Here is a 23,597-nt window from a genome sequence, read left to right as displayed (position 1 = left end):
TAGCTCAGATTACAGGAGCACAGCACCATGCCCAGCTAATTTTTGTATTTTTAGTAGAGACAGGGTTTCACTATGTTGACAGGCTGGTCTCGAACTCCTGACCTCAAGTGATCTGCCTGCCTCAGCCTCCCAAAGTGCTGGGAGTACAGGCATGAGCCACTGCAGCCAGCCAGTGGTCAGCTGTCTTTTACCACATGTTATCTGACTGGATCACTCCCTTCTTGTTGAGCCATCTTCTTTATTTGACTTCTAGGATACTACACTCCTGTTTTCCTTCCTACCCCACTGGCACCTCTTTCTCAGTCTCCTTTGTAGTGTTTTCTCATTTCACCACATTTAAACTTTGGAGTGTCCAGAATGTAGCCCCTGGGTTTTAGCATTACGTTGCCACCAACACAGATCTTGATGATTATGGCTTTAACTACTATTAATATGTTGATGACTCCCAAATTTTTATTCCCAGCCTTGACCTCTTTTCTAAACTCCAAACTTTATATCCAGCTGTCTCAAAAGACATTTCCTCTTGGGCGTCTAAAAAGCATTTCAAACTAGCACATCTAAAATGATTTTTTTCCTTTATGACACTATTTTTTCAAGGCTTTCACATGCTACATTTCTTTCTTTCTTTCTTTCTTTCTTTTTTTTGTTTTTTTTTTTTGAGACGGAGTCTCACTCTGTTGCCAGGCTGGAGTGCAGTGGCGTGATCTCAGCTCACTGCAACCTCCGCCTCCCGGGTTCAAGCGATTCTCCTGCCTCAGCCTCCCAAGCAGCTGGGATTACAGGTGCCCACCACCACGCCCAGCTAATTTATTATATTTTTAGTAGAGATGGGGTTTCACCATGTTGGCCAAGATGGTCTCAGTCCTCTGACCTCATTATCCACCCACCTCAGCCTCCCAAAGTGCTGGGATTACAGGCGTGAGCTACCCCGCCCGGCCCCAATATGTTGCATTTCTTACTATCAGCATCATCTCTACCTTGAATTGTTGCAGAATCCTCTTAACTTTTCTTTAGCTCTGCTCTTGTTCTCAGTAAAGTTGCTTGAGAGATCCTTCTCAAGATCGTGCAGTAGCTACTCATCTCAAAATAAAAACTAAGTTCCTCTTTGTCTAAAACCTTGTACATTTTGGACCACCGTTTTATCCTTGACTTCAGCTCTTACTGTTCTTCCTCTTACTACTCTGCTCCAACCTGGCAGGTGTTATTCCTTTTGTGTGGAACGCTGTTCTCCCACATACCCACAGCAATCTCTTCCTCCCTCCACGTCTTTCTCAGATATCACCTCTGTGAGGCCTTCCTTGACCATCTTGCCTGCTTTTTATTCCACCTTTTATACCCTTTCCCTGTTTTATTTTTCTCAGTTGCATGCATCACCTTCTAACATGTTAATTACTTTTAAAATTTTGTCTTTACTACTAGCATATAGTACTGGTAAGTAGTATGTACTCAATAGGTATTTGCTGAATGAATGAATGAAATGTTCTTTTTTTTTTTTTAGACGGAGTCTTGCTTTGTCACCCAGGCTGGAGCGCAATGGCGTGGTCTCAGCTCACTGCAACCTCCGCATCCCGGGTTCAAGCAATTCTCCTGCCTGAGCCTCCCGAGTAGCTGGTATTACAGGCAGCCGCCATCATGCCCGGCTAATTTTTGTATTTTTGTAGACACAGGGTTTCACCATGTTGGCCAGGCTGGTCTTAAACTCCTGACCTCAGGTGATCCGCCCACCTTGGTCTCCCAAAGTACTGGGATAACAAGCATGAGCCACTGCCTGACCAGAAGTGTTCTAATGTAACTTTTTGAATGCTCTTTTTCTCACTGATTTGGAGTGTTACTTTTACACACTGTATGTTACAGAGGTTTTTTTTGTTCGTTTGTTTTTTGAAACAGAGTCTAACTTTGTCACCCAGGCTGGAGGGCAGTGGCACGATCTCAGCTCACTGCAACCTCGGCCTCCCAGATTCAAGTGATTCTCCTGCCTCAGCATCCCGAGTAACTGGGATTACAGGCGGCCACCATCACACCCAGCTAATTTTTGTATTTTTAGTAGAGATGGGGTTTCACCATGTCGGCCAGGCTAGTCTCGAACTCCTGACCTCAAGTGATCAGCTCGCCTTGGCCTCCCAAAGTGCTGGGATTACAGGCATGAGCCCCGGACTGTTAACAACGAAATTGAAATCTGGAGATACGGGTTTGAATTCCAATTCTCCTACCAACTCGCAGGTAAACTTGGTTAGTTTCTGTAAAACAAGGTAATACTACCTCCCTCACCAAACTATGGCAAGGTCTGAACGCAACTAGAGACCTCCTGGGTACTAAACACCACATTCAAGTAACAGATTATATTTGAAACACACAATATAAAAATATAATATAAGGCTGGCACAGTGGCTCACACCTGTAATCCCAGCATTTTGGGAGGCCAAGGTGGGCAGACGGCTTGAGACCAGGAGGTCCAGATCAGCCTGGGCAACATGGCAAAACCCCGTCTCTAAAAAAAATACAAAAAATTAGCCAGGCATGGTGGCGCACAGCTGTAGTTCCAACTACTCAGGAGGTTGAGACTGCAGTGAGCTGAGATCGAGACAGAGTGAGATTCTGTCTCCAAACACACACACACACACCCAACTTTGCCAGGCCTCACACCTGTAATCCCAGCACTTTGGGAGGCCGAGGCAGGTGGATCACGAGGTCAGGAGTTCAAGACCAGCCTGGCCAAGATGGTGAAACCCCATCTCTACTAAAAATACAAAAATTAGCCGGGCAGGGTGGCAGGCACCTGTAATCCCAGCTACTCAGGAGGCTGAGGCAGAGAACTGTTTAAACCTGGGAGGCGGAGGTTTCAGGGAGCCAAGATCGTGCCACTGCACTCCAGCTTGGGAGGCAGAGTGAGACTCTATCTCAAAAAAAAAAAAAAAAGTTAGAGCCTACATTATGTAACACACACCAAAACAAACAAAAAAGCCAAACTTCCAGAAGGGTTAAAGAGATACATCGATTTTTAAACTATAAAAGAGCACATGGAAGAAAAATACATGTAACATGAGGCCGGGCGCAGTGGCTCACGCCTGTAATCCCAGCACTTTGGGAGGCCATGGTGGACAGATCACGAGGTCAAGAGATTGAGACCATCCTGGCCAACATGGTGAAGCCCTGTCTCTACTAAAAATACAAAAATTAGCTGGGCATGGTGGCGCACACCTGTAGTCCCAGCTACTCGGGAGGCTGAGGCAGGAGAATTGCTTGAATCCGGGAGGCGGAGGTTGCAGTGAGCCGAGATTGCGCCACTGCACTCCAGCCTACCAACAGAGCAACACTCCATCTCAAAAAAAAAAAAAAAAGAAAGAAAGAAAAAAACATATAAGAATGTTTCCATAATGTTAGGGTGAGGAAGATGAAAAAAAAAAAAACAAAAAAACACAAAGCCAAAAGAAAAACTACAAATCTGACTACCTAAAAATTTTAACTCCTGTATGACAAAAAATAAATAAAAATGAATGACAAATGAAAAACTAGGGAAAAAACCATAGAATTGACAAAAGTAATATGTGGAAAATAAAAGTGCTTATATACAAAATGAGAAAAGACATAAATGAATAGACAGCCTGGGCAACGTGGTGAGTTGCTCTCTCTATCAAAAACTTAAAAATTAGCCAAGCCTGGTGGCACATGCTTGTGGTCTCAGCTACTGGGGAGGGTGAGGGAGGAGGATTGCCTGAGCCCATGAAGTTGAGGCTGCAGTGAGCTATGACTGTAGCACTGCACTCCAGCCTGGGTGACAGAGTGAGACCCTGTCCTTCAAAAAAAAAAAAAAGGATAAAGAATTATAAGTATATATTTCACAAGGAAAATACAAATGGCCAATAACCTCATGGAAAAAACAGTGATTCCACTTAAAGGTATCAAGATATTGGTTACCTTCACACATGCACAGATATGTTTGTGGCAGCAGTATAAAAAAATAAAAAGTTGGAAACAACCTCAAAGCAGCCAGTAAGCATGGGGAGCCACACCTATGGATAGCCAGAGCTACGGAAGAGATACTGTTTAACCACCCAACCAACAAGAAGAACAATATGCTGCTGAATTGGTATAATTCAATTTATTTTATTTATTTATTTTTTTTTTTTTTTTATTTTTTTGAGACGGAGTCTCGCTCTGTCGCCCAGGCTGGAGTGCAGTGGCGCGATCTCGGCTCACTGCAAGCTCCGCCTCCCGGGTTCACGCCATTCTCCTGCCTCAGCCTCCCGAGTAGCTGGGACTACAGGCGCCCGCTACCACGCCCAGCTAATTTTTTTGTATTTTTAGTAGAGACGGGGTTTCACCGTGTTAGCCAGGATGGTCTCGATCTCCTGACCTCGTGATCCGCCCGCCTCGGCCTCCCAAAGTGCTGGGATTACAGGCGTGAGCCACCGCGCCCGGCCGGTATAATTCAATTTATGTAGAGGAAAGGAGGACGGACAGATAGAAGAACAAGATTAGAAAAGATTATGTAAGCATTTACATTTATTCAATAGCCATCTAAAAAATACTATGCATCAAACACTAAACAGGCTGGGTGCGGTGGCTCACGTCTGTAATCCCAGCACTTTGGGAGGCCAAGGCAGGAGGACGACCTGAAGTCAGGAGTTCAAGACCACCCTGGCCAACAGGGTGAAACCCTGTCTTTATTTAAAAAAAAAAAAAAAAAAAAAAATTAGCTGGGCATGGTGGCTGTCGCCTGTAATCCCAGCTACCCAGGAGGCTGAGGCGGGAGAATCGCTTGAACCCGGGAGACGGAGGATGCAGTGAGCAGAGATCGCCCATGGGCGACAGAGCGAGACTCAGTCTCAAAAAACAAACAAACAAACAAAAAACGCTAAACAAAGACCATCAGGGGCAGAAGCAAGGAAGCACTACGCTACCATTTAGGCTTTTTTACAATATATTTATAATTTAGGGAGGTGGTAAAAGTTATTTTTAACTTTGAAAGGATAAATATACCTTAAAATGTTAATGTGTTTTGGTAGAATTATGTTTTTTCCTTTTTATATTTTGTTATTTTTGTTATCAGGAGAAAAAAACTACGTATACAGTGTTTTAAAGAGAAAAACCTACCCATATCCTTTAATGTATGTGAAAACATCAAAAGCTTACTTAAATTTCTAAAGAAATTTTTTTTTTTTTTTTTTTTTTTTTTGGTAAAGAAACAAGGTCTTGCTCTACCACCCATGCTAGAGTGCAGTGGTTTAATCATAGCTCACTGCAATCTCAAACTCCTGGGCTTAAGTGATCCTCCAGCCTCAGCCTCCCAAGTAGGTAGGACTACAGACACACGCAACACTTGTTTTGTTTTGTTTTGTTTTAAGAGATGGGGTCTTCCTATGTTGCCCAGACTGGTCTCCAACTCCTAATCTCCAGCTATCCTTCCTCAGCCTCCAAATCTGCCATCCAGCAATCCTTCCACCTCAGCCTCTGGGATGGCTGGGATTACAAGCCACAGTACCTAGATCTCTAAATAATCTTTCATAGAAATAGTAACCATAACTCTTCCTTTCTCAATGCAAGAAACAGACATGAGCATGTCAAGAAAAGAACTAGAGTTTGGAAGGAAATTTACTCCATTGTAAACATGCATGCATATCTCTGGGAGCTGGGATCTAGCGAACTGTCTTACTCACTTTGCATCGATTTAGCCTACAATTAATATGTATTTGTCTGATGATATTTAGACAGGATTTTAGGGTAACACTGGCAGCAGCATAGCTTTCCAATCTCTCCCACATAAAAGAGCCATAACTAAGATAGCAAAATCAAAATCTGTGGGCACCATTTACAACAAAATTAGGTGACCAGGTCCCCCTACAAACCCCCAAATACTCACATGCAGAACAAACACCAAAACTACAGACTAAAGAAGTAAGCATTGCCGGGCGTGGTGGCTCATGCCTGTAATCCCAGCACTTTGGGAGGCCGAGGCGGGTGGATCACAAGGTCAGGAGTTCGAGACCATCCTGGCTAACACAGTGAAACCCCATCCCTACTGAAAATACAAAAAAAATTAGCCGGGCGTAGGTGGTGCATGCCTGTAGTCCCAGCTACTCAGGAGGCTGAGGCAGGAGAATGGCGTAAAACCCAGGAGGTGGAGGCTGCAGTGAGCCGAGATCGCAGCACTGCACTCCAGCATGGGAGACAGAGCCAGACTCCGGCTCAAAAAAAAAAAAAAAAAAAGAAGTAAGCATATGTGGGCTGGGGAAGTTGACATGGCTGTGACAATAGTCTAACTATGAGATGAAGCAGCCTGGAGAGTAAGGCAATGGCAGCGAGCAAAAAGAAGAGAACGCAGAATATCTGATAAGAAATAATGGATGCAGGCCGGGCACGGTGGCTCACACCTGTAATCCCAGCACTTTGGGAGGCCAAGGCGGGTGGATCACGAGGTCAGGAGATCGAGACCATCCTGGCCAACATGGTGAAACCCTGTCTCTACTAAAATACAAAAAATCAGCCGGGCGTGGTGGTACACGCCTGTAGTCCCAGCTACTCAGGAGGCTGAGGCAGGAGAATCACTTGAACCCGGGAGGCGGAGGTTCCAGTGAGCCGAGATCACGCCACTGCACTCCAGCCTGGGTGACAGAGCAAAACTTCATCTCAAAAACAATAATAATAATAAGAAGAAAATAAGAAAAACTGATAGTGGGAGGAAATAAGGAAGTTACTGAAGTTAACGTTTACCTGTGGCAGCCAGATGGACAACAGCACTATAACAGATATCAAGTCTATTTTATAGGATGGTATCACAGATACAGGTGGTAAAAAGAACAAGTTGTTTTGGAAAAGGCAAGTTTAATGAGCCTGCAGAACAACCAGTAGGAATTTTTAAAATGCGAATCTAAACATCCACACTAATGACACAGACATAAAGTCAAAGAATACAGCAAGAGGAAGACAAAAACTGCAAATCACAATACTTAAGATTGGAAGAGAAGTAGCAAAGAGAAGATGGAATAATCAAGAAGTGGAGATAGTAGCTTGTTAGTCAAGAATAAAGACATAACATAACAAAACAAAACACAAGATGCAGAAAAATGAAATAGGCTGATGACTGAAATGAGGTTTGGGGGTCTGGTAAAAGGAGGTTATTTACTGATGGCCTGGGGTGAAAATCAGGTTTTAATATGTAAGCATAAGGGAAAATAAAAACAAGACCAAGTCAAGAGATGAATAAAAGACATGGCAGTAGCTTGAGTTAAGAAAGGAAACGGACGTTAAGCAATCCTTATAGACCAGGACTAGTCTTGCAGCCCCTTTGCATACACACGTTTGATCCTCAGAAGAATTCTCATGTATGCTCTCCTTTGTACAAAAGGGAAAACTTAAGTTGCAATGCAATTAAGTAACTTGCCCAAGGCCACACAGGATGTATACAGAATTTAAAAACCTAAAAATTGGTCTGTAGGCGAAAAAGGAATATTAGAAAAAAAAAGAGAAAATACAAAGCAGAAAAGTTGGGCCAGGCATGGTGACTCATTCCTGTAATCCCAGCACCTTGGAAGGCCAAGGCAGGCAGATCAACTTGAGGTCAGGAGTTCGAAACCAACCTGGCCAACGTGGTGAAACTCCACCTCTACTAAAAATACAAAAATTAGCTGGGCATTGTGGTGGGCGCCTATAATCCCAGCTACTCGGGAGGCTGAGGCAGAAGAACTGCTTGAACCTGGGAGGCAGAGGTTGCAGTGAGCCAGGATAGCATCACTGCGCTCCAGCCTGGGCGACGGAGCGAGACTCCATCAAAAAAAAAAAAAAAAGGCAGAAAAGTTGGATTAACTGATAGAACAACATCCCAGGGATGCCCTGACAAAATTATTTTAAAAATTATGTCCGAGCCATGTACAGTGGCTCACAACTATAATTCCAGCACTTTGGGAGGCCAAGGCAGAAGGATCGCTTGAGCCCAGGTGTTGGAGACCCTGTCTCTACAATAAAAATAAAAATTAGGCAGGCATGGTAGTGCAAGCCTGTAGTCCCAGCTACTTGGCAGGCTGAGGCAGGAGGATCACTTGAGCCTGGGAGGTCGAGGCTACAGTGAGCTGTGATTTTGCCACTGTATTCCAGCCTGGGTGACACAGTAAGATCCTATCCCAAGAAATAAATAAAATTAAGCCAGGCACAATGATGCATGCCTGTAATCTCAGGTACTCAGGAGGATGAGGCAGGAAGAATGCTTGAGCCCAAAATTTCAAAGTCTGCCTGGGTAACAGAGTGAGACGCCCATCTCAAAAAAAAATTTTTTTTTAATTTAAAAAACTTTTTAAAAATGAAATACAAAATTTTTACCTAAAGATACATTACGCTACTTCAGAGAAACTTTGAGCCCAAAGACTAGTCTAATCAAGTGTAACTTTAAAAATAAGTTTATTTCCTGGAAATTCATTTAAAGTAATCTAATAGATAGAGATACCACTTCCCTCATATTGTAGTTGAGGACTGAGTAGATATTCAACAAAGTGTTAGCTCCCTGGCACCTTTAATATTATGTTTGCAAAACTATTGAAATTTTTAAAATAGAATAGAATGTCAGCGTTTCCATTTCTTTAAATTAAGAAATATATCGTTGTTCCTTGGTATCCGCAGGGGATTGCTTGCAGGATCCTCCCATACCTCAAAATCCACACATACTCAAGACCGGCAGTCAGCTCTCCATATACACTATTCTTGCATCCCATGAATACTGTATTTTCCATCCAAGTTTGGAGGAAAAAAATCCACATATAAGTGGACCCACTCAGTTCAAATCTGTGTTGTTCAAGGGTCAAAGGTACTCCCAATTGTTAACAGTGATTATTTCCTGGTATAAGACTATAGTGGCTCACTTTACACAATATACTTAAGTAACTTTTGAGGCCAGGCATGGTGGCTCATGCTGGTAATCCCAGTGCTTTGGGAGGCCAAAGTGGGAGGATCACCAGAGACCAGCAGTTTGAAACCAGCCTGGGCATCACAGTGAGAGACTCCGTCTCTACAAAAAATACAAAAATTAGCCAAGACTGGTGGCGAGTGTCTGTAGCCCTAGCTACCTGGGAGGCTGACATGGAAGGATTGAGTCCAGGAGTTTCAGGCTTCAGTGGGATATGATGGCACCACTGCACTCTAGTCTGGGTAGCAAAGCGAGACCCTGTCTCAAGAAGTAAATAAATAACTTCTGAATTTCTTATAACAAACATTACTTTTCCAACAAGAAAAATAATCAAGATGATTATTTTATACAGATGTGAAATCAATTAATTTCTAAGAAAAATTTCCATATCAAGATGGTCATTTCCCTGAAATAACTATGAAAACAAGCTAAAAATTAAATAAATGCCTTTTAAATTACATTAGAATTTAAACAAAAATGTATATGGTAGCTTAGGTGGACAGTTGATTTATTTGTATTTAATTATTTAAGCAACTGACAATTTCCAGGACTTAGGGTACCTAAGAAACTGTTGTTTAAGTAAATGACATGTCAGTAAATCCTGTGTGCAAAGTGTACATATCACATTGAATACATGGGAGGAAGGCCAGGACAAAGAATGGCTTACTTACCAATAATTATGAAATAACCTCTGAAAGGTCTTTTTTTTTTTTAACATTACAATAGTGACATGGCAACTCCCATTAATTAGTAATATCCATTTAATCAAATAATGACACTCATTATTATAAGCTGTAAGTAAATTACCATATACTATCACTACTATCTTTGGAATGCTGAAATTAATTCACTTCCTTGACATGTGGATAAGCATGGATGACAGATACAACAGACTTAATGAATCCCATAGTCAAGAGAATAATATTGCCTTGGCATATACACTAGAAAAAATTCACTACACACATCATCATCATGTTCATAAACCAGATCATCTTTCAGTATAAAATTTCAAGTTGTAGCCTCTCTTCCCTGTATGACAGCCTTCTTTCTTTTCACTCTCCTCTGTCCTTCCATCTTCCCTTCCAGAGGCTGTGGAAACAGCCAGCTGCAATTTATTGCAGGTGGCATAACCAAGAAGCTAGAGAGAAAAGAGGCAGAGACTGGAGTAAGCCAGAGGTAACTGCGTCCAGCCAGTTCTCGAGTAGGAGCAACTGAAGCAGAGTGGATAAGGAGGTGTGCAGTGAGGAGGACAACTATGTTCCTGAAGAGGCCACCTGGTCAGTTAGAAATACAAGACAAAGATCATAAGCAGCACCAAAAACAGGAACACAGCAAACGAGGAAAGAGCAGGCAGGCTCCGAGCTGACCATTTAATGAAGCAACACTGGCTGCCGCACTCTACCCATCAAGGCTTGGGAGCTGAGGGATTTACAGTCTTGCTCTAAGTCTGCACATATGAGAAAAAGGGCTATTTTTTAAAAATGCATGTAACATTAAAAGGCAGCTGAGTGAGATAAATAGAAAGGTATGGGAAAAAAAAAACATAACGTTGGGTACAGGGGTTCACACTTGTAATCTCAGCACTTCGGAAGGCTGAGGCCAGCAGACCCCTTAAGCCCAGAAGTTTAAGATCAGCCTGGGCAACATGGCAAAACTCCGTCTCTACAAAACCCAGCTAGGCATGGTGGCGTGCACCTAGTCCCAACTACTCAGGAAGCTCAAGTGGGAAGATTACGAGCTCGGGAGATTGAGGCTGCAGTGAGCCATGACAGCACCACTGCATTCTAGCCTACGTGACAGCAAACCCTGTTTCAAAAACAAAAGACTAACATAGGCCTTCCCCTCCCCCTAAAACAAACCAGGAACTAGCTCAGTCACTGAATGTGTCTCAGCCATTATCTAACCTGTCTGTGTAAATGAATGGGTACTTTTAGAATATATGATTAGTAAGGTCTTCTCCGGCTCTAAAATTTCCTGAATCTAATGGATTTAATAATATATATCACACGTGTCACACAGGATGTAGTTACCTTTCTATGTTATGTAAGTTACCATTCGATGGTATGTTACTTCTCAACAGGAAGAGTACAATACAAATAAGAGCACACAGAATCATAGCCTAGCATCAGTACACACCACGCTTCATCATCGTTCATCAAATCCTCTGAGAAACAAATCCTCACAATATCTTCCTTTAAAGCAATTTACGCAGTCATAACAACAAAAAACAATGCCTAAAATCAAACCATCATGCTTCACTTTAAGCACATTGAGAGATGGGGAAATGTGCTTTGTTCACTTGTGAATTTCATTGAGCTTCCATTCTGCTTCTTTCTACAGGACATATTCTAAAGGCATTACACTTTTCTAATTTTCAACAGTCTAAATGAGTTTTCTATATGATATGTGTTTCATATTCCACTTCAAAAAATATAGGTACAGAAAAGGCAAAAAAGTGAATATAATCCGGGGGTCAGTTTCTACGTGGGTTTCTAGGTAGAAAAACCTATCTATCTATGCTGAATGTCAGCTTTATCAAGACCAAGAGCCACCTAGTGGCAAGTGTTATATATTACCCAATCTGCTCAAGCCATATTCATCCAGCAAATAACATTCTGGCAGATGGTAGGTGCTCCACAATTGTGCAAGGTAAGTAAAATAATTGCTCCTTTTCTTATGAAGCTCACTGACAGATTAAACAATCAATTACAGATAAATTTATATAATTGCAGAACAATGTTAAGAAGTATGCAAAAATAAGCATCCAGCATTTATTAAAGACCTACAATAAGCACAACACTTTGTTAAGAAGGTTCTCTTAAATCTGTTCACCTTACTCAGAACTTTTCCTTTTCTGATTATTTTATCACCCAGGTTTTAATTTCAGGTTTTTTCCTACCCTCCCTTCTGAAGGGGGTGTACCCCACTCCCATCTTATCCTTTAAATTCCACACTTCAGAAAAGGGGTAAGGAGAACCTATTTATTAAGCACCTACTATTACCAGAGCCAAGCTAGGCATTTTCTTTTTTTTTTTTTTTTTTTTTTTTTGAGACAGAGTCTCGCTCTGTCGCCCAGGCTGGAGTGCAGTGGCACGATCTCGGCTCACTGCACGCTCCGCCTCCCGGGTTCACGCCATTCTCCTGCCTCAGCCTCCCGAGTAGCTGGGACTACAGGCGCCTGCCAACACGCCCGGCTAATTTTTTGTATTTTTAGTAGAGACAGGGTTTCACCGTGTTAGCCAGGATGGTCTCGATTTCCTGACCTCGTGATCCGCCCGCCTCGGCCTCCCAAAGTGCTGGGATTACAAGTGTGAGCCACCGCGCCCAGCCGGCCCGGTCGGCATTTTCTATCTCTTATTAATCCTCACATCAATACCAAGAAGTATTATTTTCTTCCATTTTTTTAGACAAAGGAAAAAACCTAGCTTAAGTGAAATGCTCATAGCCACAAACTTATTTTAGTGACTTACAGTACAATTATTCCCAAGTTCCCTACATCACCCTGCCTCAAAAAGAGCTTCTTGGCTTATTCATTCCTAGGCCCACCACCAAAATCAGATTTTGATTATATTTCTCTTATGGTGTCCACCAATTCCAATCTATTTTACACTGTTTACATCCAGCCCTACCTCATCTTAAAACCCTCAACGCCGCCAGGAACGGTGGCTCATGCCTGTAATCCTAGCACTTTGGGAGTCTGAGGCGGGTGGATCACCTGAGGTCAGGAGTTCGAGACCAGTCTCACCAACATGGAGAAACCCCGTCTCTACTGAAAATACAAAATTAGCTGAACGTGGTGGCGCATGCCTGTAACCCCAATTACTCGGGAGGCTGAAGCAGGAGAATCACTTGAACCCGGGAGGCAGATGTTGCGGTGAGCCAAGATCGCACCATTGCACTCCAGCCTGGGCAACAGAGCAAAACTCCGTCAAAACAAACAAACAAACAAAAACCTCAATACCTTACCCTTGTCCTCTGTATCCCTGATTAATATTCAAATAATCACCTTAGGCCATCCATAATCACACCACATTGGGAGACCAAGGCAGAAGGATCACTTGAGCCCGGGAGCTCTGGACCAGCCTGGAAAACATAGCAAGGCTGTCTGTACAAAAAAAATGTTTTAAATTAGCTGGGGTTGCTGGCGCACACCTGGGTTTGGTGGCACACACCTATAGTCCTAGCAACTGGGGAGGGTGAGGCAGGAGGATCCCTTGAGCCCAGGAGGTTGAGGCTGCAGTGAAGTACGACTGTGCCACTGTATTCCAGGCTGAGCAACAGAGCAATGAGACTGTCTCTAAAAAACACCAACCAGCCAAAAAACCAAATAATCAGGTTAGCACTCAAGGTCTTCCAAGAGGCTCCCAATTACTTTTCCAGCTTAATTTCCCATCACTCCCTATCAACTCTCACCTTTTCTATGAACTCCCCTCTAACTGAAGATAATCATTTACATCTGTGTTCCCACCAACACTAAATATCGGTTACAGCACTTACCATAATCTCCCTTACACAATAATTACCTGTGTACACTCTACCAAGTCATGAGCTTCACCAAACCATTTCTTAGACATCTTTATAGGACCAGCACAAAGAGTGTCTTATACCTAATAAGTGTTCAACTGCTTATTTAATAAATATATTGTTATTAAAACAATACTAAAAGGAGAGCCACTAAAGCATGGTTATACTATTAACATTTTCCTTAACACCCCTCCTACATGTTTTAGGACCCCAGTGTTTCTGCTTACTCCAAATGGTGTATGGATTAGGAGCTTTGTACAGAACTAGGTAATTTTTTGCATGAAAAATTTTATCAAATTAAAAAAAAAAAAAGATGTGAAAAAACATGCTGGCAAAATCAGGCACAATCTTTGCAGATCTGCAGTTTTCCAAAAGGGAACATATACCTTTGTTCTATTTATGCAAACCAGTCTAAAGCTAGTTTGCACTGGAGGAAATTAAGCTATGTCCAAATAAACTGTTCACATTATTTAAAAAAAGCTACAATATTACATTTATATTTCATAAAGCAATACTGTACTTCTATAACACAGTATCATACTTATAAAAAAGTTTTATAGAGTGAAAAACTTTTCTTTTTTTGAGACAGGGTCTTTCTCTGTCACCCAGGCTGGAGTACAGTGGCATGATCACCATTCGTTGCAGCCTCCAACTCCTGGGCTCAGGCCATCCTCCTGCCTCAGCCTCCCAAAGTGCTGGGATTACAGGCCTGAGCTACTGCGCCCAACATTAAATATTTTTTCTCCTGTTATGTAAACTTTTTATGAGAAACTATTCTTATCACTTACAACTCTGATTATCATCTCATTAACAATGCACAGATAATCATTAGCTCTTAGGCTAAGACTACTGAATACAAAAAAAAAAAAAAAAAAACCCTCCAGGGTCAACTTGATTCTCTAGTGTATTCTGCTTCACATCAAATAGATGCAGTTTTCATTGCAAGGCTTTTGCAACTCAGAATGCATTAAAAAAATGTGTTTTCTATATTTTATTTTTTGTAAACTTAAAATAGTATAAATATTCCCAAGATTGCCGTAAACTTCACCAATATGACTGAAAAGCTCTCAAACTTACCATTATGCATTGTCTCAACACAACAAAATTATACAAATATCTATACGGATAGGTAATTACTACCACTTACAGTGCCTGTGACGCCTTCCCCAACCTCCTACAGTAAATATGACATGTTCGGAAATACATGACCCTTTTTAGACCATTAGGGTATCATTTAATTCCCTTAAGCAGCAGGTCTAATGAGGCAGAAGCAACACCATGATGTTGTGCCAGGCCTAAGAGGCATACAGAACTGTGGGCAGGATAAGAGTCTGAGAGATAGTAGCAGCTAGACATTCAACATTCCTACATTGTTACAGCTGCCCAAGCAGAGAAGAGAGCAGTAAGAAATAGACCCCAAAAAGCTGGGGGTGACTCAATGACAACATTCGTGGTCAAGCAGTAATTTAACAAATATGTCTGCTTAAAATGCCAAAGCACATATTTCAAGGGTTGCGGTCCTCTGCACCAAATACATTGCTGCCTTCCTAAAACATGACCCACAAAACCACAGCTTGCAGTATAAAAAGTCCATCTTGAGCCCTGCTCAAGATGAAAGGTTACCAGAGGAAACTGATTCTTATAGTAATTAAAATATTTGTATAGAATGCTTTACTGTTTACAAGTCACTTACACATACACTGTTTCATTTGACCTTATTTCACAAAATTTACCTTATTTGACAGTCACAATGTGCCTGACAGATAAAATTATCATCCCCTATTTTATAGAGGTAGAACCTGAAGCTTAAAGAAATTATCTGTAAGTAATATGTCCATGAGACCTGAGTCTCCATGTAGATTATCAACTTATTATTTGGTTCTATGGCATGGATTCCCCAAAAAGCAGTCTACAGTGTTCTACGGTTTAATCTAACATACATCCCTAGCCATCTAGTACTGAAAACAGTTAAAAATAATGGAATCTTTTGATAGACACTGACAGCCAATCATATAGAAAACAAAAGTGAAATTTAAACTTGTCAGTTTTATACAAATATAATGTAGTATTTTCTAATAATCAAAAAAAAAAAACTTTTGCCTAAGAGCCTTACTATAATGTTCTCAGGGGCTATGAGACTGCTTGTGGCTGAAAATATCAATTCCTCTGGGTACTTCAGCAATTACTCCTTACAGAACCAAAGTCAAATACCTATATATAAATTATACATATATATGAATTAGACACACATATACTGTATACACACAAGCACACACACAATTATAAAATTGTGCCACATGAACCATGTTGCACCAAGATTTCAAAGCACTGAATCCTATGTTCAAAAATTCTTTTTGCTGAGTCTCTATCATGTGATAGACAATCTTCTAAGTATAAGAATATAAATGATACCTGCCACCAAGTGACAATATTTGGGTGTGATAATTACAACTTAGTATCATGCTTCCAAGAGAATTATATACAGCATTTAATACTGTATTAAATATACAGTATTTATACAGCCAGGCACCAACTGTAGTCTGGTAGATCTGGTTAGAATATTTCCTTAGTCTTGAGAAATAACCTACTAAGGATCATTACTTTTCATACACAAGAACGCATTAAACTGCTGGGCTCATGCAGAGATGTCAAAATACTTTAATATGACTGAAGCACTGATTATGGAGAGAAAATGGCAAACAACTCAGCTGGAGAAGAGACAGATGAAATAGTTATGGAGGATCCTATGCGCCACAGTAGCTAACATCTTTTGAGCACTTGCTACATGCCAGGAATTCTGCTAAATGCTTTCATACATTATCTCATTTAATCTTCACAACAACTTTCTGAGTTAGGAATAATTATCTTGCAATTGATAAAGAGATTAACTTGTCAATGTTACAGGGGTTTTAACTGGCAGGGGTTTTAAGTGCCAGAGACAGAATTGGAACCCAGTTCAGATTAAACACTAAATGTGAGCTCATAACCCTCCACTCTGTTGCCTCTCTTAATGAACGCTGCTAGGGGGAGCCATTGAAAGGTTTTTAGATTAAGCAGTGATCAGATTTGCTCTTTAGAAAGACTGCTCTGCTACATGTAGAAGCTGGATAAAGGTGGTGACTCTAGAAGCAGAAAGAGGCTGTCAGTACGTCACAGTAAACCAGGTGAGAAATGACAGCATGAACTTCGGCAGTGAGGATAAGGGAAACAGATTCAAGAAATTTTTTAGAAGGAAAAATGATCAGTTCTCAGTAATTAAATGTAAAGGCTGGTGAGAGAGGAATTAGGAATCGTGGCTTTGGGAACCAAACGGAATATGGTATCATCTACCAAGAACAGAGAAGCAACAGGTTTCATTCAGTCAATACGTATCTACAGAGTGTTCCTCAAATGCAAAACACTTTTCTAAGGCCAAGAGTCAAATCTGAAATTATAGTCATGGTTATTAGAATTTATTCTTAAGAGCAAATAACAAAGCACTAAAAAATATAAGGCATATTTAAAATTAATCACTGCTATTAACAGACTTGGCTTAGAGTCCAGTGAAAGCATGTTGTACTACCATTTGTTAAATATTACTACATGCAGGCCAGGCATGGTGGCTCACCCCTGTAATCCCAGTACTTTGGGAGGCCAAGGTGGGCAGATCCCTTGAGGTCAGGAGTTTGAGATCAGCCTGGCCAACATGGCGAAACCCCATGTCTACTAAAAATACAAAATTAGCCAGGTGTGATGGTGCACGCTGGTAATCCCAGCTACTCAGGAGGCTAAGGCACGAGGATCGCTTGAACCCAGGAGGTGGAGGTTGCAGTGAGCTAAGATTGTGCCACTGAACTCCAGCCTGGCCACAGAGTGAGACCCTGTCTCAAAAAATAAAATAAAATAAAATAAATAAATAGAATATTGCTACATGCAGAAAACAAAAGAGGAAAGGCATCCCATAATTTTATAATGTTATTACATTTGAGTTTGACAGAACTTCAATCTCTTACACCACACACCCACACACACACACACACACACACACACACACGACACATCACCCTGTAATTTGTTTTATTTGTCTCTTTCCCTATAAGTTTATGGGGGGCAGGAATAAAGGTATCTGTTTTATTACCCATATTATAATACATATTTGGGATTTTAAAAAATCCCACTATCGCTACTGTGTCTTGCCAAGAACTTAAAAACCTCCTATTTGACTTCCTATAAAATATGACCTACTTTACATTAGCTTATTTCAGTAACAATTCCTAGACCTTCCCCACAGTTTTCATCCAAGGATGCTCTCTGCGAATCTTAAGGCACAGCAATCCCGTGCAGATGTGGCAAGTTATTATAATTCCCATTTTACTACATAGTTAGGAAACTGGCCCAGGGGAAGTAGAGTAACTTGGAAATAATCACAAAGCCAGATGCCAAAAATAACAACTTTTAGTCAATCCATGAGAAAATACTGCCCCTAGTTGAAATAACATGAAATTTAGTATTAGGAGGAAGCAAAATGCAAAATAATGCTTTAAAGCCAAGTCCTGGGTCTTATTTCTAAAAATGAACAGAAGAACGAGATGTGTAATAACTTTCAAACGAAACAATTTTTTCCTAATGCCTTACCCATCAAGGGTGCCAAAGGTTATTTAATGAATTACATCTGGCAAGAATGGCCTGTCAACCAAACCAATTTTGATCTTACCCACTTAAAAAAATATTGATAGAAATCTGTTGGTATAGGACAACAGATAACTTTTTAACAAACCTAACTGCTTAAAATCTAATGCCTACAAGTGTATATTAGTACAGATTTGAAAATATTGCAAGTCTCCTGTTTTCTGAAAATATACTCACAGATCCATCAGCAATATGCATGGATAATAAAATTTAAAGCTTTAACAGTTAATACTCAGAATGAAAGTTCTCCAGCCACAACGCATCCAGATTTCGAAATATGCTGCTGTTATAATTTAATTAAAAGCAGTTTTATTTCACCAATCGTGTAAGTAAAAGTATTACACGATTTAGAAAGAAAAACGCAACTCAAATGGTAAAAGCGCTTTTATCATGTCTGTGTAATCATTCTTACAGGTACAAGTCAGAGCAAAATACCTTCCATTACTACACAGTATTTACACTTTGCTCCCAGTCAGAGAACCAGTGAGCTCAAGATTTTACCTTCAAAACAATGATTATGTACAAGAACAAGTAAGGGAGACATAAGATTATTGGTAAAACCCACTCAAGCGACCCAGACTGCAGATTTTCACAAAAAAACTTATGTATCAATCATGAAAACATGGTTTTCCATTAATTAAAACTCAAACTACTAATTCTAATCACAGCCAGAAAAAAAAAATATTTTCCAATGCTCCAATACTCGTTAGAGTAGATCTCGTATGTCCCCTATCAACAACACTTTACTATTGTAGAACTTCAGTTTGTAAATGAAATGACACTCCAAATGATTTTATGGGTAACATACCTTCTAAAAGTAGAGATCAACCAGTAGGAAAAAAACAAACTCTTGAAGAATACCTTCAGCATAGTAATCCTGGTAAATATAGTAACTCTTATTCCTAGCACCAGAATAACTCAAGTCATTAGAATACATCACACCACACCCCCCACCCCCATTCACACAACCCCAAGCTTTTAGCATTACCAAAACAATAAGAACTCGAAACACTTCAAGGGTTCTTTAACACTAGGAAGTGTCTTTAAAATAATCTCACTACAGGCTATTACGTGTGTGTGTATATATATATATAATATACATATTATACGTATACTTTTTAACTGCATTTGATTAATATCTTCCACAAAGATCTTAGAAGCAGTATTCATCGACCAGAAACTGCACTCTTCGGTGCTGTCCTCATTTCAACCCCAATGATGGGACAGAAGGGTTGTCACGCATCTACAGAGCAGCAAAAAGCACAGAACTGTAAACTATCTAATGATTAAGAAAAAATAAAACATTTATATAAAATTCCCAAGCGGAATGCCTCTCCTTTTCCTTATGAGGCAGAAGTTACTGATAAATTCTAAATCCAGATTTCTAGAAAATGCTGAAATTCTCCGCCCCAACACTCACAAGTTTTTAACATGGAAATTCACTCAACTCCTACTCACACGCCAAATGAATATCCATTGTGGCTATCTGAAACTATTCTCAAACACTAACAGAAAAACACATATATACATCTTGAGCCTCCTTCTAACCGTCCTACGATACCCTCCAATCATCCTCAGGCAGCCTAGATTGCAAAGCTTCGACAGACAGCTGCCCTTGGCCTACGCCGTCAGGAACCAGGAGGGGGGCGGGGGCCGGGGGGCGCAAGAACCACCAAGAGACCAGATCTTTTTCCAAGGCTACTGTTTCCAAGCAAAACAACCCACGGCACTAAAAAGACGGCGATGAAAATTGGAGACGCTTTAATCCCGAGAGAAAGGGGTGGCGATAGGGGGGCGGGAGGGTACAAGAAATCCCGAGAAAAAGAGGTGCGGAGGAGAAAACTAAGTATCCCATGCATCTTTCAGACCCACAAAACAACAACAAACCGTAGAGTCTTGTGTGCACTTAGAAGCAGCAGATGGAGTCCCCGGGGCTGAGACAGTTCAGCAGACGTACACCGTGGGTTGTGGATAAATCAACCGATGACGGGAGAGGAAGGGGGTGCCGAGAGAATAAGCCCGTGGATGGGGGAGACAAAGCGTCGGGGGGTGATCCAGGACCATACAGAAAGGTGAGAGGGGACCCACAGGAGAAAGACAATGGAAGAACAATTAAGGCAGAAATCTGGTGCCCGGGCTGTGGCAGGTCACTGGGCTAACGACAAGAGTGTGGCACAACAAAGGGGCACGGGAGGAAGGACAGCGGAGGGGAGGAGATGGAGAGGGGATGCGGGACGCCACGGGTCGGACAAAGCGCCCAAGGCGGCGAAACAAAGGGCCGGGGGTAGAGAGTCGCAGGGGGTAGCGGTGAAAGACAAAGCGCCCGGGGCCGGGGGCACTAGCGGGGCGAGGCGGCGACAACGGCCGCGAGGAACAAAGATGCACGGGGCCCCCAGGCAGAGCCCGCTGGAGGCGCGCGGGAGGCACGGCGCCCGAGGGCCCCGCGCGCCCGGCCGCACTCACGCCCGCACCCGCCGGCCTCGCCGCCGCCGCCGCCCGCCCTCACGCGCTGGAGCCTGAGCCACGGCAGCGCAGAGCGGCAGCGCACGGCCACACGCCGCCGCCGCCGCGCTCGGCGCACGCGACGCCGCCCCCGCGGGCCCCCGAACGCCAAGCGCGCCGCGGCCCCCGAACCCGCTGCCCGCCGTGAGCTGCCAGACGCCCGCAACTTTCCCGGTTCCCGGCGCTCCGATTCCCTCAGACTTACCCTGTCACAACAGGCGCCATCTTCCACAAACTCTCGCCAAAACTCCAACCCTCGCGAGATTCCCCCCGACGCCTTCCCTGGTCCCTCTCCCCCGCCCCTTCCCTTTTTCCTCACTCCTCGATTCCACCCAGCCCCCGCGCTCCCTTTCCCCTCGCCGCCGCCGCGAAGAGCCAGACGCCTCGCGCCGCCCGCAGAGTAGGGAATCCTGCTCGCTGCCTTCCCTGGAAACCTACCCAGGCGATGGAGCATGCGCAGGCGGCTCCTCCGCGGGCGAGCCCTCCGTGTGGTCCATGGGGAGCGCTCCGGTTATCCGGGTTTTGGGACGCGCCTTGAGGGACGTACGTGGAGACTGAGGAAAACCGGAGGGGATTACTACGGGGACGAGGAATGGAGGGGTCAGGAGGCGGGGCCGAGGAGAAGGGAGGAGGGGTCCTGGGAAAATGGGCTGCGTTTCACAGGCCTAGATGAAACACCTCCTCAATGGGTGTTTTCCAAGCGGCTTCCCGCTCACTCTGGGTTCCCAGCTCTTTTCATTCATTCAAACGTTCCCTGGGCGCCTCCTTTATGCTAATCTCGGCGTTTGGTGCAGGAGCGCCAGAGATGTCTGGGGTTCGGGCAAGTGACACGTCGGGGACTGTCTTCATTCATTACACCCCCCCATGCTAATGAGGAGGCCCTTCCAGAGCTCCTCAAGCGGAAAACTTTTGCAGTTGAGCTCTCTCGCCTTAGCGTTCTCCTTGGGTGTGAAATGAGGTCAAGCCAAGGCCTCTAGCAAAGACACCCCTAATGGCCACCTCGCAGACACACGCCAGAGCGCGGAGTAGTTCTCTCCAGAAGGGAAAACTGCCTTGGAATTGAGAGCCACATTCTCCCACCTCCGAGTCTGGCCAGAGGACCCGATCAAAGCTCTTGCCGCTCGCGTGCTGCATGGCCTCTCTAAGACCCCATCGCAGCCACCACCGTGTGTGAGCCCAGGTGTGTGTTGAGACCACTACTGCACAGGGAACCGGGCCACCCGAGGGCCTGGCACAGCCGAGGACACTGCCGGCTGCCCGAATCGCGCTTCAGGCGGCCTGATCCCGGAAGCCCCCGGGCAAACCTGGCCCCACGGGGCATGGAACAGCAGGGTGAAGGGCCCGAACCCCGCCCCCTCCTCCTACCTGCAGCCCCCCATCTTTCCCCTCCTTTGCCCTTTCCTTTCCTAGAGATTCCCAGATCCAGCACTGCCTCCCGCAGGGAGCCCCAAAACCCGGAGAACTGGAATTCGCCGCCCGAAACCTGTTGAAGGCGCTGCAGGATTGGCGCGGCCCGCGCGAGCGGCACTGCGCATGTACCCAATGCGGGCAGTCCAGTCTCACGCTACACCTCCTTCCCACCGCCTTCCACTACTCGGCTCAGACACAACACGGCCGTGGGAAATTTCCTAAACCTCGCGAGAACGTGCCCCCTGTTGCCTAAGCTTTCGCCCCAAATCTCGCGGAGCCAAGGCAGGACAGGTGTTTGCCTAGACCAGCTCCGGGCGCCGTTCGTGCAGCGCGTGCCCGGGAGGCGGGCGGCGGGCGCGGGCGGGGTGGGAAGGGAGCGGCTTGCCGCGGAGGCGGGGCGGGAAGGCGCGTGGCTGGGAGCACGGGGCGGAGGGCGGCGGGGGAGGAGACCCGCGTCTCGCACACAACACGCACACGCCCTGTGACGCTGGATGGAAGACGAGGGGTGGGGAGCCTCGAACGGAGGAAGGGGAAGCCAGGAGGTTGGAAGTCGCTGCCTGTACGGAGAGTGAGAGGTCAGGCTCTAGGGCAGGAGGAGCCCCAGGCCGATCTCCCGGGGAGGTTTCCTGTCGCCCTCCACAAGCCTGGTACTTTCCTAAAACGTGTTAGACACCGCGCCCCCGCCTCCGGGAGCTGACAGACAGCCCCCAGAGTCGGGTTTGAGTCATGCCTTGAGTCACCTAGTCTGGCCACTACTTCGCTTACTTTGAAACAAGTTCTGATTCCTTAGCTACTCTACTTTAGCAATTGGTTTCTTTTTTTTTTTTTTTTTTGAGACGGAGTCTTGCTCTGTCGCCTAGGCTAGAGTGCAGTGGCGCGATCTCGGCTCACTGCAAGCTCCGCCTCCTGGATTCACGCCATTCTCCTGCCGCAGCCTCCTGAGTAGCTGGAACTACAGGCGCCCGCCACCACGCCCGGCTAATTTTTTCTATTTTTTAGTAGACGGAGTTTTACCATGTTAGTCAGGATGGTCTCGATCTCCTGACCTCGTGATCCGCCCGCCTCGGCCTCCCAAAGTGCTGGGATTACACGCGTGAGCCACCGCGCCTGGCAGCAATTGGTTGTTTTCTTTCTAATCTACCCGCTGGCCCTGTGAGCTGGGTAGAAAAATAAATAAATAAATAAATAAACAGCTCTGCGCCCTCGCCTTGTTGCCTTGTATAGATTCTTGCTCCCGTTTAAGGACACGATTTTTAAAATTTCTTGTCAGTCTCTTCTTAGCCTTTTGAAGTAATCTTACAAATCAGTTTCTGTTTTTTCCTCCCACTAATATGGCTTTTTTGCTTTCCGTCACCTTTCCGTATTTTTATTGCAATACTCCATTTTACGTATTGCTGCGGCAGGTGCTATAGTGACTACTGTTTTAAATGCAGCCCTTCCTTTTGGATCATTCATCCAATGAGTTCCTGATTACGTAAATTCTTCAATCAGCCACGTTTCAGATTGGCCCTGATGTGGTTTCTATACCAGCCTTAGCCTGGCATTATCTAGGAACCAGTGTCTTCCTGCTCACGTCACAGCCCCGTAAATGTAGAGTTGA

At 43.9% G+C, this 23,597-nt stretch overlaps 1 protein-coding gene across 7 annotated transcripts in view; it reads right to left on the bottom strand.

Annotated features, from left to right (window-relative positions):
- RBPJ (recombination signal binding protein for immunoglobulin kappa J region) overlaps nt 1-22,122 on the bottom strand; it is a 115,938-nt gene extending 93,816 nt beyond the window's left edge. The window contains exons 1-2 of one of the 7 annotated variants that reach the window (XM_034958393.3): nt 21,953-22,122; nt 21,026-21,141 (exon numbers count right to left, since the gene is read on the bottom strand). In XM_034958393.3, coding sequence (XP_034814284.1) covers nt 21,026-21,084 — 59 coding nt within the window. In that variant the 5' untranslated portion in view covers nt 21,085-21,141; nt 21,953-22,122. Of the gene's footprint in view, nt 1-18,893; nt 18,963-19,543; nt 19,684-19,972; nt 20,109-20,792; nt 21,142-21,952 lie in introns of those variants that run through there. The other 6 variants (XM_063603749.1, XM_063603750.1, XM_057302046.2 and 3 more) reach the window with 6 other exon arrangements.
- Nucleotides 22,123-23,597: the final 1,475 nt, after the last annotated feature.

Source organism: Pan paniscus, chromosome 3 (assembly GCF_029289425.2).
Source record: "Pan paniscus chromosome 3, NHGRI_mPanPan1-v2.0_pri, whole genome shotgun sequence".
NCBI lineage: Eukaryota > Metazoa > Chordata > Mammalia > Primates > Hominidae > Pan > Pan paniscus.
The sequence above is the reverse complement of the archived record's forward strand: the minus strand, read 5'-3'. Positions and strand labels throughout refer to the sequence as shown.